The 18,758-nt window shown below is 35.5% G+C and overlaps 1 protein-coding gene across 2 annotated transcripts; it reads right to left on the bottom strand.

The window, feature by feature from the left end:
- Positions 1-313: 313 nt before the first annotated feature.
- PRELID3A (PRELI domain containing 3A) lies at positions 314-17,549 on the bottom strand. Of its 2 annotated transcripts, none has more exons than XM_026699422.2 (6): positions 17,351-17,549; positions 11,292-11,460; positions 10,976-11,065; positions 10,474-10,544; positions 10,286-10,388; positions 314-2,871 (listed from the first exon to the last, which is right to left on the bottom strand). In XM_026699422.2, exons 1-6 carry the CDS (start codon positions 17,380-17,382, stop codon positions 2,779-2,781), a joined length of 558 nt encoding a protein of 185 aa, XP_026555207.1. In that variant the 5' UTR covers positions 17,383-17,549; the 3' UTR covers positions 314-2,778. The 2 variants fall into 2 exon arrangements, with proteins under 2 accessions (XP_026555207.1, XP_087787171.1); XM_087931045.1 differs by lacking the exon at positions 314-2,871 and adding an exon at positions 7,913-7,981 and having other exon boundaries at positions 17,351-17,502.
- Positions 17,550-18,758: the final 1,209 nt, after the last annotated feature.

Below are 18,758 nucleotides of genomic sequence, written 5' to 3' on the forward strand. Positions count from 1 at the left end.
ACAAGATTTTGTTGCCATCCCTAGGTGAGTCATATTAATTTATAATTTCAGAAATTATGGTATTTAACACTTGAGATCAGATGTTTTGCCACTTTGTAGAATTTACAATCAAATCACAAAATATGAAGACCTTGAACAAAGTGCTTCAATGTCTCCTCTCACTAGTTATGTTATTTGAAAAGTAGTTCCTGCCTTTCATCAATCATGGCAGTTTTTCTACATTAACTAAAAGAATGTAAACCAGATTTTGATGTGACTGTCCGAAACAGAAAATGAACTAAATGTTTTCTAATAATCAGTCTGCTCATCTCCATTAAAATCAAGATTTCTTTATTCTAGAAACTGGACCCCATTGTCAGGGAAGATAGTATTTTTCTATTTTAATAGCCAATCAGGTAGAAAATAAAATTTGCACAGATATTTCTGGTCATGGCATAAACAGTTTCATCTATCCCAAATACATTTTCTCCATCTTTTGAAGATACATAGCTTTGTCTTCATTTACACTGAGGAATTTTTAAATGCAAACAAAAAGCACATGCAAATAAGGAAAAGGTTACATGACCAATTAAGGACCAGATGGATTCATGGACAGTATGAATCAAACATTTGAACATGCAAGTAATGTTGCCAGACAATGAACCTGAAAAGACACCTGTATTTAGTCACTATTAGTTGCTGGAAGTGGTGTAGAGCATAACGGCTACACTTTTTCAATTAAACCTGAAAATAGAATCTTAAAGACTATTATTTTCCTTGCCAATTCTCCTATTAGAACGTGAGGTGGAGTAAGTTCGATATCAACATTTTGCTTTGCTTTTCTCTTAGTGAAGGGCTTTGTTCAGCAGGGTTCATAGGAAATGTCCTAATCAGTAAGACAGCAATGCTGCATCCACCATCTTCACATTTGAAGCTATAGACCCTATTGGTCTCATTCATATATAAGGAATTATTCCTGTGATTAATTATATTGTAATGCCAACAAATGAATCGGTAAATGCAAAATGGTGGTGTAGATAAATCTATAGACAGGAAAAGCCTTGGAAACAAAGAATTTAGCAGGGTTACGGATAGGGAAAAGGATTGTAGTTTTCCTATAGTAAAGGTATTTTTCAGTTTGTGTTTCTCTGAAACAACTCTCTGGAAATAAAGCAATTATGTACCTTACATCTTCCTTTAAAGCTTTGAAATTACTCGGATATACTAATGAATTAAAATGTTTCCTGCTTCCAATTTCTAAAGAAATATCACAACGCAGGTTTTTATTCCTCAGTGAATTACTTGTAGAAAAATGAAACTTAATTTATATGAAATATAATGATATGCAAACAAAACCTACCTTTAAAAATGACTGAAAACTAGTTCTATTTCATGAAAACTTCTTTGTAATATTCAAGCCAATTTTTACTGCATCCTCTCTGACATACAAGTTACAGATCCCTGTCATAACTTAAAACAGCTATTGTCCAATTTGTCTTCATTATCAAAACTATTTCTAATTTTTATTAGAACATTCCACTGAATTTTGAAATTTGGAACCACTATTTGAACTAACTTTATGAAGGCTGTTTGTTCCAAAGAGCAATCATTTTGAGTTTCATAACTTGTGAAAGATACAGTTCTATGGACAGGATAAGCCCAATTCTCAAAGTAGGATGTGAAATGCAGACTGGAAGAGAAAACCTTTTTTCAACTTTCTAATCCATGAGGTGAAATAATGAGTTAAACAAGCAAGTTATCCTATGAAACTATCTCTACCCATTTTTTATTTCCAGTATTTCCCTCTGAGGTATTAACTGGCCTTTCATAAATGAACAGAATAAATCCATTTCAAAATAAATAATGCACTAAATATCAGCTGGCAAGAAAATATTTAGATTACTATCTTGTAGCAAAATATCTGCTCCCCTATGTTTAGCAGTCCTTTTAATATAAATAAAGAGGTAAAATGTTGGCATTTCTTGTTCAGCCCTCTACAAACAATGCAAAAAAATAATACCACAGAAACTTGAAACAAACAGTGTAACTCGCCAAGAAGCACTGCTTGGTATATTCTGCAAACAGGCTTCTTTAAAACAATAGGCCATGCTGCAAAATTAAGGAAATTAATCAGAGCATGCCTTTATATCTCTTCTGGATAAATGTTTTTCAAACTTGGTAATTTTAAGATATGTGGACTTCAACTCCCAGAATTCTGGGAGTTGAAATCTATACATCTTGAAATTGTTCAAGTTTAAAAAACACAATTTTGGACTGGCATTCCAACTCCACCCACCCCAAATAAATAGCCACTACAGCTTGACAGAATCTCCATATTTTTGGTACCTGTGTACTTCAACAAAGAACCACAACTGTACTTTAAAAAAATAAATGCTAAGATTTAAGCAGGAAAAAGAGCAGCACATTCAAAAGTATATTCACATAGCTCTTCATCAAAACACAGCTTGGTATTTATGTAGACTAATCTTCAATCTTTCTTTCAGTTTGCAATCCATGTAAATAGCTTGAATTTGAGGTCATTGTCCTGCGGGGAATTAGGTAACTATATCTTGAATCCATATATATAAAAAATAAGTTTAATTATAATGCAGTAGGTCCCCAAAAATTCTTCAGTGTTAAAGAAAAAAAAGTGTCCTGTAAATCTCATTATAAATTAACAGACTCTCTCAGTCTCTCTGCCTGCCTGCCTATTTATGTATATCAAAAAGTAAGCAGTATTTGCCTCAGCAACAACAATAACAAAAAATTAAATGGAAAAATAAAGATTGTGACAGTTCATCAGTTTTCCATCGAAGCAGCTGCCATTGTTGATTTTATACTGTCTCGTGTTGAAGTTAGTTCACCAATCACCCATTCTAAAGCTTCACGTCCCTGTAGTGGAAAAAGAAAATGTTATTTGAATGACTGGAAACAATGCTAAGCATGTAAAACTTTCCTCTGGCAGAACCTAAAAAGTTTCAAAAGCAAAATAATTTATTTCTGCCTAGATTATGAAAAAGCTGCTATATTATTAGTCCTACTGAAACTATAGGGTTATTTCTTGGCCCTCTTAAGAAACAGCATTAATTTTAACTTATTTTGAAAATCTTTAATATTTAACCTAATGACACAATTTTTCTGTAAACAATGCCCTTGCCAACTAAATTACAAGATCTTAATAATGGCAATATATTACTTTCTCAATCCATCAAATCAAATACGGAGTTTCAACCATTTCGAGATGACTGCTAAAGACAGATTGGATTTACAAATATTTCCAGAATAAAATGTATCAATGACCCAAATTCTAATCAAAAAGTTGTGAAACTTTTTCACACGCCACAATACTAAGAGAATACTGGAATTATTGTACTCGCCATTAACCATACTGCATCTCAACGAAGAAAATACATTAGAGTATCTTTTTCCTTTTTAATGAGAAAATTCCTTGCTTGATTTCTTTTTCTCCCTTCTGCAATTGAAATAATACAGTACTTTAAGGGCTAGTCCTAGAAAATAATGCTACATAAGAATTCTACAGTCCTTGAGGTTAACTCCAAAGCCAGTTTGCCATCCCACAGAGCTCAGGAAAAATTGCTAGCTATTTCCAACTTTGAGAAATTCCCTAATAACAAAGATTAAAAGAAGACATTACAAATCATGGTGAGGAACACAATGGGCTATGAATCCAAAACCTTTCAACATGTTGCTGAAATCAATTTTGTCTAAAAATTTTAATTGAAGAAATTGTTTTAAAACTAATACAAAACCCTAATTTATGACTATTGAATACTCATATAGTCTTGTTTTACTAATATTTTGATCTCTGAAGTTAATACAAAAACTTGTACAACAACCTGTTTTAATGGCACTTAGATAATTATAAAGAGCTCAACTGAAGGGTTACTTCCAGCTCGAAATGACTTACAACTAATTATTCATTGCTACTTAGATAAACTTACGGAAAGCGAATACAGGGGATTATGTTCAATAAAATTTCAGACTTTTTGAAGTATCATAAATACTTAGAATTAAATCACCTTAGAGAGCTAAACCTACATCTAATCTCATCAATATGAAGTAACAGCCATGTCACAAGTACACACAGTGAATTAGCTGGCAACAATTTCTCATCAAGCAGTAACCATATCCAAACTTAACTACTCCTTTTTTGAATGTAATCAAGATCAACTATGTTCTACCTGCACATATTCCAGCTATCAATTTTACTATCGTTCTGTAAAAATATGTGAGGTAGGAATAGGAAACTTGATTAGAACTGCTTACCTATGCCCCACTTACTATGATGACAGCAAAACCTATGACTCAAATCAGGCATTTTGCTTTTATTAAAGAAAAAAAAACAGATGGTGCTTACTACTTTGTCTTCATCTGCTAGAATATTGTACTAGTTGCATGTATTATCCTTAAATTGCAAAAATGTGAATTCTTAAAAAAAGTTTAATTATAATGTGAGGAAAAATGCACCAAGTAAATATAGCAGATCCAAGGCTTAACATTAATAATATCCATAATGCAACTTTAGGCCTGCAACAGCATAACTGATCCTGAATATATGATAACCATGACTTTTCCCAAAAGAATCTAGAGTGAGGTCAGTACTGCAGTATCTCTTAATAAAAGGCTTTGTGGTAGATATGACACAAATTGCATAATTATTAAAGAGCATCCAGATCAATTATATCTTTTCTAAGGTAGTTTCACATTTTTGCAAACTATATTCATTGTTAACATTTCCATATATTTTGAAGCCAGCAAACATTTCAACATTTTTCATTCTAAATCAACCATCTTTAAACTACAATCTATCTGATATCTGAACATGCTTCGGTATTGCAAATTACAGTTTAGATCTACTTTTAAATTTTCTAGATAAAAATCTTTTTAAAAATGATGAAAATTAATCTTCAACACAGAAAAATAACATGCTGAAAGAAGACATTCACTGGTTGATTACAAAACAGTGTGAACCATTGCATTCTTACAGTGCAAGATACTTGCAATATATCAATTTTCAGAAATCTTAAACATTACTTCAAATCCCTCACCTATGTCAACAAAATTCCAGGTGAAATAAAATTTGGGGGTGTATATTTAAATAAATTCTAGGTAGTGAAATAATTTGATTTCAGCGAATTCCAATTATACTGATAAATAAGCGAATGTCTGAATTCCCAAGTTTATGTTGCAATGAACAGCTACTCTTTCATTTATAGCAGTTGAAGGAGACACATAAATTAAATTACTTTTAATAAACTTAGTTATGGGTAGAATAATCCTGACAAAGAATTAGTTTGCAATGTATTTCAGATAGTGTATTAATATACACTGTAAGCAAGCAGATTTGCCAATAGACATGCAACTTTAATATGTTTATGCATATGATGATAGTACAAAATTGACACAATGTTAATGGTTTTTAATTTAAGGGCAACTAAAAAGATATGATGAGCATGTACCATTTTCATACTATATACACACACTCCAAAAATCACAGTGTTTAAAGAATTACACTATTGCACCATCTTTGTATAAATTTTAATTAACTGTAAATTAGGATATTAAGCAAAGAAATTAAACTATTCTATTCCAAGATTGATAGAAAAATATAAAGAGAGCCCTATCTAAATTTATTGCTATAGATAACTAACAATTTTATCAGAAGCTAAAAAAACAAGTTATTTAATTGTATAAATACAAAATCAACACTTTTATTATGGAAAATGTTACTTTATTAGTATGAATTAAGTAACATCTCAATTAATGAGCTGTAATTCATTGCATTCCAATGAACAGCAACTGGTTTTTATGCCATTCTCCGTAGTCAATCTAGATACAAGCATAATTATAAATTATAACTAGAAAGTTCTAGTTTCTCCTTATATGCAAAGGAGAATGAAAAAGAGAAAGCTGTTTTAATCTCAAAAATATGTTAATCATCTTAGCTTGAATTAGATGCAAGTGGAGTCAAAAGGTTCTATATGACTGCTCACTTAAAAAGCACAAAAGCAATCATGTATCTATAAACTATGAAGATATCTACTGCATTTATCCAAAAGAAGACAGTGCTGAATTGAAGACAAGGTTTCCCAGGGCTACCAATTTTCAAAATAAGTAGATAGGAAAATATAATTCTGGACAACATTTTGTGCCCAGGATTTACATTTAACTCACCAGCTGGAAATTTTCAACATTGCCAATAAATATGAGTGTTTTACAGGCTTGAATATGTGATGGACAAAAAAACCCCACACTCCAGAAATAGACAAAACAGACTACTGAATAAGTAACTTTCTAAAATTAATAAGACTATAATGCAAATAAATCCATTAATTCATCAGCATATTCTGTCACTTAAACCACTGTCCAGATGAAGAATCATATTGAATGGAAGGAAGGAAGGAGACGGAGATGAGGTCAAGGAAGGAAGCAACTGTTTGTGAAGGGAAGAAAAGAGAGAAGGATCATTTAGATGTCCCCAAAGAGTTACATTCATCAGGCAAGTAGCCCTTCCCAAATAAGGCCTAATCTTCAAAATGGTAACTTTAATTCCAACCTCCTAATTATTTGGAGGAAGCAATCTTACCTTTCTATGAGTACATATGGTCTGACTTAGATATATCATGACATGCATGCAGTTTGCTACCTTCCCCACTTCTTTCCCACGGCACTGTCAAGAAAGGCAAGGCATGAGATGTAAACACCTGAGAATTGGCTGCCTCCTCATGAGGAAGTTTTGGATAGCATCCATCTATCTCTGTCAAATTCTAGCAGCTGGAATCCATATACATAGCCTGACAATCAGAGTACACTGATTGTATTTATATAAGCTTTTAGCACAAGCTGTATTAACAATGTTCTGTTAAGAGAGCACCATGCAGAAAAATCTGTGGGGTTGTTACAAGTTGATAATGACTTCTTGGCACATAATCAACTAAATACAGTTGGCATCATATTTCTACAGCAGGCACGTCAAACTTGCAGTCCACAGGCCAGATGCATCACGCACTGGCCACACCTACCCCAGGGGTGGGATCCTACCGGCATAACAACCGGTTCGCTTCATGTGCATGCGTGCACATTATTTACAAATTACTAGGTCCAGCAACCATTCACCTGCTCCAGCTGACGAGCGGCACTCAGCTGTGCCACACAAAGCAGCTGAGGAGGAAAAAGCAGAGAATAAAGGACATCCTAGAGCCCAGGCGAGCGGGGGGCCAGACAACCAGAAGACCATTGCAGCGAACCGGTTTGGTGTCAGCTGCTCTTTGGAGCTACTGGTTCTATAGAACCGGGCCAAACTGGTAGCATCCCACCCCTTACCTACCCCAGTTTAGTGAAGGACAAGTTGTGATATGTCATGTAATGACAATGTTTGACACCCCGGTTCTACAGAAATATACTACAGAGTCTGAAACCAATATTGACCTCAAGTAGTACATGTTAAGCAACCAAGAATTTGAATGTAACTCTTCAATGAATAGTTGTTTCCCATCTAGTCTTGCAATGCCCAGACCTGAAACATAATCCATCTGATTTGACAGGTACTGCTACAATAGAGCTTTTCAACCAATTCAACATAGAAATGCCAGAAAAGAAATTTCCACCAGTGTTCTAATAACATTCTTTTTACACAAAAAGCAACAACAAAGAATATAAAAATAACTTTAAATTGATCCTCTTGGATTAAGAATCTTCCTATGACAAAGTATTTAGGTACCAAAGGAGCCCTGATTCCATAATTAATGAATTAAGGGCACAGTTCCTCTATATGTAATGTGTGTATATACATATAAAAGCATGCAACTTTTTAAAGGTACATCACCACAACATGCATGTACTTGGTAGAAGCTGAAATACTATACCAAGATAACAAATGCTGACATTACCACTAGTTAGTACAAAATGCAGCTGTAGAAAGAGACTGCTAGCTTAGAACATTTTCAGAATGTTGAATTGTCCATTCAAGAGCATCCCACCCCTGGAGCAACACAGAAAAAATGTACAACTTGCAGCAAACAGTTTTTCCATCAACCCTATAATAGCCTCTCACAAAATTAAACATTTTTAATTGCATAGCTATAGCAAGCAAGAGTACCCTTAAAAGTTTATACATATAGCAAAGTGGGATTTTGACAGCATATAAACATGCATCCCATCATACTAATATTGAAAAGTCAACTAAGTACAATGTGTTGTTGCTTGTTTGTTTTTAGTATCTACTTGAGATTATATATTACCCATTCTTAAAAAATAACTGTCATCTAGACACTTGGTTACAAAATTAAAGTGACCTCAGCTGAATGGGTGAAAAATACAGAGGCACTTCAACTGTTTAGTGGTCTCAGCATTAGGACAGAAAAGAAGAAACTGCAGAAAAACTGCAGGCAAATGACTAGATCAAGCAATGCACTGACAATTTTATAAACAGGCAGGTAAATGTAAAAATGATTGTTTATCACATTCCCCCAAAAAATCTGTGAACAGCATCTCAACATATGGATCTTTTCCAAAAAATAATCTTTATAGGAGTGAGCTACTTAGTTGCCATTTTGCCAGTCATTTCTAATTAAATTCTAAAGGACATAAGAATTACACCTCAGAGAACCAAAAGTTACATTTCATAGCAAACATTAAGTGCTGCAATTAGGACAAACCAAAAGTCACAGGGGAAAAAGGGAGCAGCAGATTGTCAGACTTGTTCATGTACATTCAAATACCACTGACTAAACTTCATATTTATTATTTGAAATTAATTGCACCAGAAATTATTGAAAAAGATATACAGTTATTATGAAGCTAGCTTTCTCTTACCCACTAACACAGAATGGGAAATTTTTACTTTTTCATATACTGAAAAACTTTCCAAAAACTTAAACCATCAGCAATAGCTGGAAGCGACAGGTTTACCACCAATATCTCAAACATATGGACTGTTTGTATTACACCTTATTTTAAAGCAACATCAATCATCTAAAGTAACCATTTTGCAACCTCTTTTTTTTTGTTACTAAATAGAACAGGTATTTGCAATCTGGACTAATCTGTAAAGTGAGGGACAGAGTAAAAATGAGGCAGGCCAGCTCTTGACTTCAGCTTTCCCTGAAGTAGCAGACTCTTCTCAATGGAATGCAGCCATAACAGAAAGTATGCCATGTTTTTCATACCTTACTGAACTTAGGAAGCAATAGGACTGGCTATTTCAGATACACTGGATGGGAATTGCCTAATGATACCATCTATGGAACAGTTTGAACCAGTTCCACATTGTAGTTGCCAGATTACATTTGCAAACAAACCAGGGGCTGGGAACAAAGCACTACTGGGTGGTCCCTACAAGCCTATAACCTTGAGAAAAACAAGTTTTTGCACTTTTCTTACATTACATTCCATGACATTTGGGCAATTTTAATTTTAAATAACTTGTAAATAATTCCTGTCCCCAGATTTCCCTCAGGAAGGTGCCCACATCACATCATATCATGCAGTAGTAACTGCTGCCTTAAACATAATACATAAACACCTTTCTTTTTCCTCTCTCCTTTGTTCGAGGCTAAAAATGGCAAGCCGGTGATTGCTTCCTCTGAAATCATATGTACTTTCAGAAACCCACTGGGGAAGCTAATTAGCAGTAAGAAATACTATACTTTGATCTATGTTCAGGAGGCCAGCTGCCATATTTCCAATTCAAGTTCAAACTGAATATGTGATTGTGTCTTAGTCACACATGTTCTACTCTTCTGAGCTATAAATACCCATTTTAACCAGGACATACACACAGAGAGATGTATGGATACCAGGACTTCTTTATAAAATGGGATATAGCTGCAGGTCAAAGCTGCTGTGATAAATATGCTCCCTGCAATAAAAAAAAAGACTGAATATTTTTAGGAAGTACAGGGGTTGGCAAAAGCACAGGTAGTTTGTGAATGGGCAATCCATCACCCAGTCATCATGTATTCACCACATTTTCAAAATATTGAATAAGTGACTTTTGTTCAATTTAATTCTCATCACTCCCTGACAATTGAGAAATTGGATTATAATCCAAAATGTCTAGATGGCATCATACTGAAAAAAAACTACTAAATAGTATTGCATTTTGATTACTCTTTTATTTCTGTTAAAATATTTTTAATTTAGGGCATCTTGGATTTCCCCTCAGTAGTATTACATACTACTCATCTATCTCAAAAGCCAATGGATTGATAACATATACTTATTAAGTCTTAAAGAATCCTCATAGCAACAACAGTAACACAATAAAAAGATTTTATATGCCTACCTTTCTAGCATTAGATGATATTGTGTTGGCCATTAAAGTTTCCAAATAACTACTGAGACTAACACCTTTTACTGTAATAATTGCTTCTTGAGTTAGAAGAGTCCTAGAGAAGGAAAAAAATTTAAAACTTAGACGACAAAGGATTCTTAATTTTCACACTTTTGTTTAAGCAGAAGAGCTAAACTTACTTTTCAGGATTTTCCGGATGAGGTGTATAAACTAATCGTTCATCCACTGATACAAGATTTGTAAGTGTTATCTTAGAAAAATAAAGATTAAAAATAAAAATTAGTTATTTTATAATTTCTGACTTACTCTTTCATATTAAATGAAAAAAATCTTAAATAAAAGGACCATTTTAAAAATGGTGAAATCTTAAACCCATTGTTGTGGACTGTAGCCATAAGAGTTTCAAGGCTCATAGTTTAAGTATCAATATAAGCAGAATAACTGACTGTGATTCTTTTAAGATGCCCATTCTACTCTCAAACCTATAATCCTCAGCATGACTTTCCTAAGGTTTACTTTGGAGATACTGAATATTATCTAGCGTTCTGTCCTTGTTTACCACTTTGGTCTTACATATTTTCAAAAAATCTTCAAACCTTGTATTAAAAAACACCTATAGAGAAAGCATTCAGCAAGTCTCTTGTCCTGCAAGCAAAAAACCCAACAGACTTCATTACTTACATTTGTGGAGCTCAATACCATTTTCTTTTCCACTGGATCAACTACTGAATGTTCTTTAATGTATGTAACAGTTCTATTTGTTCCCAAAATCTTGAAGAAAAAAAAAGGAAAAAAAAGAAAATTAATCTAAAGTCACATGATCAGAAATTATGCAATAAACATAAATCTTTAAAAATATGGTTCCCCACAGACACGTAATTCTTTCTCCTAACAAAACGATATTAAATATTTATCACTAGACTCATGCAAGGTCAAAAATGATAATTGTATTAAGAAGCCAAAAGGGTAATAATTTAGGAAGTTAATTGTAACTTACAGCTTTTACAATATTTGGTAGACCCCATTCTGTGCTAAGTAATCGATGACTATGTAATCTTCCTTGATTATCAAGGCTTCGGTCCAGGACATCAACTCCTACCACTGATGGGTTCATAGGATTGGGGTATTTTCTCATTGCAGCTTTTATTACAGTATCCCATGGATGCCTGAGAAAAATGAAATAGAACAGAATTAATCAACGTACATCTTTAAGAAGGTTCAATGCAAGTAGCAATTATTTTAATTTGTATTAAAGAATGCCCACTCAAAGGAATCGGTATCTCCTGAATCTCCTTACATTTTAATTCTTCTCCCAACTTTTCCTATCCATATTATGTTAGTTAAGAGAAAGTAAATGTACGCATTTTTTTAAATGAACTTCCGTCCACACCCACAATCCAAAGGACGTTAAGTGTAGCCTAACATAAAATTAATGTACAATAAAATGATTTGCTAATGTTATAAAGAATAAGATCTTCATGTGTAATGAACTTTTAATGTTGATTCTACTTTATATTCTTCAATTGGAAGAATTCTATCAGAATTTGTTTTAGCATGAGCAGCATTACAAGAACATCATACTATTACAATACCAATGTGTAGAGTTGTAATTGCAGGAATGTTCCAATCTCGGATGGCAAACCTCAGATAAAGAATGTTTCCAAGCAAATACAACTCAGGTAAACAAAGTCATTAATCTAAAGGAGGATTAGAGAGAGGAAGTAAACATATGCTAGACTTTACCTAGAGATAATTAATTGAATGGATTACTATGCTAAACAATAACAAAAGTTAAGTAGTAACCAAAGTTAACCAGTGATGGAGGATAACTAAAAATGTGTATAAATGCAAGACTAGACTCCATTAAAGATCATCATGATTCAGTTGTTCATGATCAAACAACTCGATTGCCTCGTCATTACAACACCAATGCAAATATTATTCATTTTAAAAACCAACAAGACAAACTTTCTCAGTAGAAAGTTCCTATCTAGGAACGGCCTAATATACTCAAAGGAAAATCTTTCAGGTTATCAATTCAATCCTGTATTTAAGATTTTCTTAAAACAGAGCTCTTTTAATCACCAGTGCCAACTTCGAAATTGTTTCAATTGTGGTTATGAGTTTTTAAAGTAGTTTTCAGTCTTGTGTCACATCCACTTGACCTGGAAATATCCTCTCATTTCTATTCGTTTGTCTGTTTATACCTACCACATTTCTGGAAGTTTTAGATTTCTAGATAGTTTTCATCGGTCACTTTTAAAATCTATTTATATTTTCCATTTATGCTGAATTCTGATGGCTCCAGAAAACTGACTAGGCAAATGAAATATTTGACAAAGGCATCAGGATTCAATGCATGCCTATTCAAGAAACCAGGTCAGTTTGAAAACTATTGGTGGTAAATCTAGAAGTATCCAACATAAACCAAACAACCTTTGTTCCCTACTTGCCTCAGGCTGCTGAATATAATAAGTCAGCACTTAACATGGGTATATTCTGAACATGTAAGCTGGACTTTGATTTTTAGAAGTAGCTTTAGAATTAGATCACTGGAACTGAAAGGAGAAGAGTAGAACATGATCCTTCTATAGGATTAACTTTTCCACACACATCCCTCTTTTATGGCTCTGTTGCAATTCCCATATGCTAAAATATACACAGCTTGAGCTGTTAGATTCTCTTGATAATTAATACTTGCCTGGAGGTTTAATTCATTTATACATCATTTATTCTTTTAGTTAACAGCTCTTCCATAATTTAAAATTGAACTGTACGGTAGAATTTGAAATGGCTAGTGCAGTGTCCCTAGAGTAACAGATAACAGAAACCACAGAACAATTGTCTTTCCTCAGAATGTTAACAGAATAAGATAACAGGAGGAAGGATGCAGATACATTAAACACTATTGTTTAAAAACTGCGCTGACTGTATACAAAAGGGAATCTTAATTGTGTGAAGGGATACCAGAGCACCAGGGCAAGGTTACTCACCACCATATTCAAAGGCATTATGCAAATGTCTCACTGAAATTTACAATATTTTCTGAATCTTTGTTACATAGAGTAACAAACCAAATGTCTAACATCTATAACCATGCTTTTGTTCAGGGTTCTTCTGCAAATCCTTGGTGAGGAGGCCTGTGATTTCTATAATCTGGGCCTGCCAATAAAATATACTTTGTTGGATCTATTTTCAACCACTTTGGTTCTTAATTTAATAGGAGCAACAATATTTCCTCCAACACAGGGAAAAAGCCAGTATAGTCTAGTAGTTAAGGTGCTGGCATAGGAACCAGAAGACCATGAATCTGAGTCCTGTCTTAGACATGAAAAACTGGCTGGAGGACTTTGGGTCAATCATTCTCTCAGTCCACTTCATTTCACAGGATTGTTGTTGTGGGGAAAATAGAAGGAGTAAGGAGGAGTATTAGGTATGTTTGCCACCTTGAGTTATTTATAAATAACAACACAGGCAGGATAAAAATAAAATAAAATGCTCAAAATGGTCTTTTTTGATGTGCCCTGGCAATTTCAAACCACATTAAACGTATCTTTTAGCATGAGTCTTAACAAAGGAAAAATAATTGCAACAAGAACTTCACCAATTCATATCAGTAGTACAATCTCATTCAGTGTGCCAGAACATTCCATTCTTTCTTTCCAAATCTGAAAAGCTGACAGGAACTTTTTCTTAGGCAAGAATGCATCCTGGTAGTTATCGGTTAACAACCACTTGTTCAGCAACTATTCAAAGTTAGGACAGGGTTGACAAGTGATACTTACGACCAGTATTCATATTTGTGCCCATCTCAACATTCCTGCAATCAATCACATGACCACAATTCAGGAGCTTGACAACTTACAGCATCCTATGATCACCATTTGTGACCTTCTCTGCTGGCTTTCTATAAGAAAGTCAAGGGGAAGCCAGTATGGAAGGTTGCAAGTTACTATAGTAAATAATTCCCACTCTTCTTTCTCTCAAAGAAATCCCAAACCATGGGCCCAGGCAGCCACCTATCTGTTTGCTCTTGTACTGAGCACACATATGCTGGCTTTGCTGGGCTCACACAACAAATTACCCACATACACACTTCTGCATCCCAGGTCCTCAAACCCCTGCTTCCCTGCTTGTAAAGCCACCGAAGGAGATTTGCAACTTCCTGCCAGCTTCCCCATTGTCTTTACTTGCTGGAAGCTGATAAGTATTCACAAGTCACAATCACATGAGGTCCTCACTTAACAACCATGATCCTCACTTAATAACGGCAACAGGATCTGCTGGGGTTGTTGTCACTAAGAAATCTGGTTATGTGACATCACACTTGCTTAGTGATAGAAATTCTAGTCCGAATTATTGTCTTTTAGTGAGCTCTACCTATACAGTTTATCTTCTGGCACTTCCAGACAAGATTGAAGCTTTTGCTGACAGTTAAATGTTTGATACTAAATGTCAGACAAATAATAATGTGAATTTTTAAAACTCAATATGTAATATGTTATATTACACCACTCAAATTGACTATCTCAAGTTTCGGGATTTAATCTTAGATAAACTTTGGCAAGATGACAGATATTCTGGGGTGTTGGTCCACTGATATACATCATACCAATCATGCAGTTCTTTGTCTAGTTAAGCAATGTTATGCAAATCTTAGAAAAAGAGTAACACTTAAACAAAAGATTTAAAAGACAAAAAAATAAGATCAGGGAAAGACACCTTCAATACATGTCCCAGTTTCGGTTTTTACCTTTTCTATATGCCATTTCATACAACCCTAGTAATCTTTGTCTTCCCCTTCACATACTTGTTTCGCAATTTGAGCCTCAATCTTTCCCTATGACCAAGCCATCAGCATTCTTCTTTTATACTGCTTGCTCATTTTTGTATTCAATGCTCATTCAACAGCATGCATTCTTATTTCATAAATTTCTAAGCTATCCCCCTCCCCTTGTGTTTACCTCCTTTTGCTTTTATATTTCTTTTGATATATCCAACACTCATTTCTATACAATAAATTAGGCAAAAGCACATTCACACAGCCAGCCATATTAAATTATTGGGACAAATATTCTTTTTTTTTTTTACCACTGTACATATTCTACCTGCTACCTTTGCATCACATTTTGCATGTCCTAAAAACATATCCACCTGCTGTTTCCATTTCTAGTGGAAGGAACACTGACAAATATTAAGTATAAGTAGCACTATCTTCTATTTTCATTCTTAAAAAAATGATCCTCCACCAAGAAATTATTTCACATATTAATTAAAAAGTCCTCTCTTAGCAGAATATTATTGATGTAATTAGAAGAGGGTCCTATAAATTTTGGTAGGAAACTGCAGCCACAGGTTTATATTCTCATTTTTATATCTATTTCTGAATAAAAATGCAGATTTAAGATAGCTGAAATGTCAGTAACGAGATTACAAGATTTTCATCACACCAATATGTGCAATCTTAAGGCTTATGCAATCTAACCAGACACTGTACAGAAAAGTGATAAATTCACATTCAGATGTCCTGAAACATTCAGGAAAAAAAAACCTCGCAAGGATTAGAATTCCATACTTAACTAAACTCCTCATACTTAAAAAAAATTAAATGCTTCAGAGCCACTCTGCCATTTATTAAAATACCCTCTTTTCTTTAGGCTTTCATGGAAGTCTAAAAAAGGTGTGACTGTTTAAAGGCATCAATTCATTGCCTTCAATGTGTTGCTTAAAGCAGCAGCACCTTTTCAGAATCACCCAGAAGCCTGAAAATTAGAATAGCTGAATGTTGGGCTCATTCAAATTCATTCTATTAATTATACAAAAACACATTCAGTATCAGCTGGAAGAACTGTATGAGGTTCTGGGAAAAGATCAGTGAATAGAAAAGACCTATGGTTTATCATGAAATTTCATAGGATTGTTTCATAATAGCATAGCTATTTACCAGCATGTTACTAACTCAAAAAAGTTGACAAAGAAAAAATGGATTTAGAAAGCAAAATGTTTCTTATGTATATATACAGAGAAACATAAACCAGGAAAAAAATCTCTGGATTTTTCATAACCAAAACAGACTCAATATGTCAAAACAGTGGAGGCCAGAGAGCAAGATTTAGGACTAGTTTTACTTGTCACTTAATCAAACTGTTTATTTCAAATTGCATAGTTACCAGAAAACTACTTCTAAAAACCTCAGAACAAGTAAGGGTTTTAAGATAAACCACAAAGGGCTACCCAGCCTGGATCACAAACATTCATAGAGGAAGAAAACACCCAACTTTATGACCTTCCAGCATCCTAGCAGAAGTGTCATCTTACCAGTTTCCGTTAGAGGGCAAGTCAAGAACTATTTTGTCCTGCAATAAGAACAGGAAGGAAACACTAGGGGGAAAAGACCTAGTTACTATAAATACTGAATTAATGCTTTAAAGATATCAAAATGAGTGCGACTCTATCTAAATCCACCAATACCGGTCAACTTTTGAAGCTCTTCCCACTTTTCACCTGAGTCTTCAACATCAGGACTGTGAGGTCGGCAAAGCTACAACAATTAGGCAGAAACGTTGTAGGAGACGGGTTTCCCTGGCGCTAGCCAAAAAGTTGGGGGTTACGGGCTGCGTTCACACAACATCTAGAATCAAAATTGAGCTGGAAGGGACCTTGGAGGTCTTCAAGTCCAGCCCCTCTGCTCAAGCAGGAGAACATATACCATTTCAGACAAGTAGACCGTCCACTCTCTTCTTAAAAACCTCCAGTCCAAACGAGGCTGCCTCTTTGTATCTTTAGAGGCCGTTCCGGGGATCCAGGAGGGATGATTTGTCAATCGTGGGTTATAGGTTAGCCCACTGCGCAAACTGCCCAAGAAATAAACCAGGATTTCATTAGCCCCAGCAGAGTGGATCACTTTAGCCTTTTCCCATTAAAGGGACGGGAAAGATAGCAAGCTAGGAAAAGCTGGAGGTCTTCAAGAGAGAGCGGGCTAGAGAGGAACCCGTGTTGGATCTCTCGCTACGTCCTCGCCGGGGCGAAGCGCCCCTTCCTTCCGCCCTCCCTTACCCGAATTCGTGTTCTGAACTCCAGATCTTCATCCTACAGAGCAGCGGCGGCGGCGACTTGGGCTGCGTGGCGGAAGGCACCGGCTTTCTGGGCTCAGAAGTAAAAGACGGAGCTTCCCGGATAGGAATGTGGCCGGAGACGTCAGCCTCTGCGTCACCAAGGCAAAGGCAGAGACTATCTCCTGGGTCAACCACTCTCGGCTCTCGCAGGCGGGAAAAGGCGGGCCGAGTGCGTAAGGAGAGACGGCAACGCCCTTGAAGCCGGAGACGCCGAGTTCACCTTGTCGGTGGGCGTGGGCTCTGCGTCGTCAATGCTACGCGGCTAGGCCACGCACCCGCCTCTGTGAGCGGCCGGCCTTCCCTACCCCCCCCTCTTCCCTAAAGCGGCTTTTCGTTAAGCGATTGGCCGCGCGCGGGAAGTTTTAGTAAAGGTGGCCTCGGCCCAGTCGAGTCCGTGCCGAAAGCAGAATAATATATTTCGGGTTTGCTGGGTTTTTATTTGATGAAAGATGCAATCCGGTACTCCTTTATCTTACTGAAACAGTGTTTCATTTCTCAACCTTGGCAATTTTTAGGTCTGGACTTCAACTCCTAGAAGGGGAATTCTGGGAGTAGTAGTCCAGACCTCTTGAAATTGCTAACGTTGAGAAACATTGCAGTAGAATTTCAGAATGGACAGCACTTTACTTTGTGGAAAGGGAACTTCATGAGGACAGTGGTGACACCCAAGCAGGAAAAGCCCAAAGGGAACATCAGGCCAGTCATAAAACAAACTTGCATAGGAAAAGAGATTTAATAAAAGGTATTGAAAGAAGCCCCCTAGACAAAAGCCAAGTAATTAAGAAAGCTAGGGAAACAAGAAAAAGAAATCCCTTACAAACAGGTCATGCCAAATTAGCAAAACAAATAGACAAAAGACACGAAGTAAATTCCATAGCAGACAGGAGATTGCCACCAAACAAATATAAGAAAACATTAGGATGAAACTGATAATCCAATCAAACCACCCCGCGGAGTTTACCTTCTGGCGGAAATGAAGACAACCCTTGACAGGATTTAAAACATTAAGAAATACAAGCACAAGCACACACACACACAAAAGGAGAAAAGGTATAAAAATCAGGGGCTTATTATACAAAGATGGCTAGCCCCAGGAACGCAGACTTCTTGCTATCTCTTGCCTTCCTGAAAAATAAAAGGAGCCCGCTTCCAAGCAGTTGTCTGTGTCCTTGCACCGGAGCCCTCCCAGCAGGAAAACTGAATCCTCAGAAGAAAGGCATTTTCAAGCCTTTCAACAACTTTAAAGAAGAACCTTCTTGTTTTAATATACGCCTGGCTAAATCCACTGAATTTAATAGTCTATTGTGTTGGATCACTAATTTTAATTAAAACAAAAAGAAACTCAGGTA

The sequence above is a fragment of the Pseudonaja textilis genome, chromosome 3 (genome assembly GCF_049901715.1).
Source record: "Pseudonaja textilis isolate UNSWEBS1 chromosome 3, rPseTex1.2, whole genome shotgun sequence".
NCBI classification, from domain to species: Eukaryota; Metazoa; Chordata; class Lepidosauria; order Squamata; family Elapidae; genus Pseudonaja; species Pseudonaja textilis.

What these genes read in the sequence shown, in the direction of transcription:
- PRELID3A (XM_026699422.2), bottom strand. Translation starts at nt 17,382, where the DNA reads ATGAAGATCTGGAGTTCAGAACACGAATTCGG. An exon ending in TGGTATTGAGCTCCACAAAT is followed by an intron (nt 10,545 to 10,975) that starts GTAAGTAATGAA and finishes TATTTTTCTAAG; the next exon opens with ATAACACTTACAAATCTTGT. An exon ending in TATCATCTAATGCTAGAAAG is followed by an intron (nt 2,872 to 10,285) that starts GTAGGCATATAA and finishes TTTCCACTACAG; the next exon opens with GGACGTGAAGCTTTAGAATG.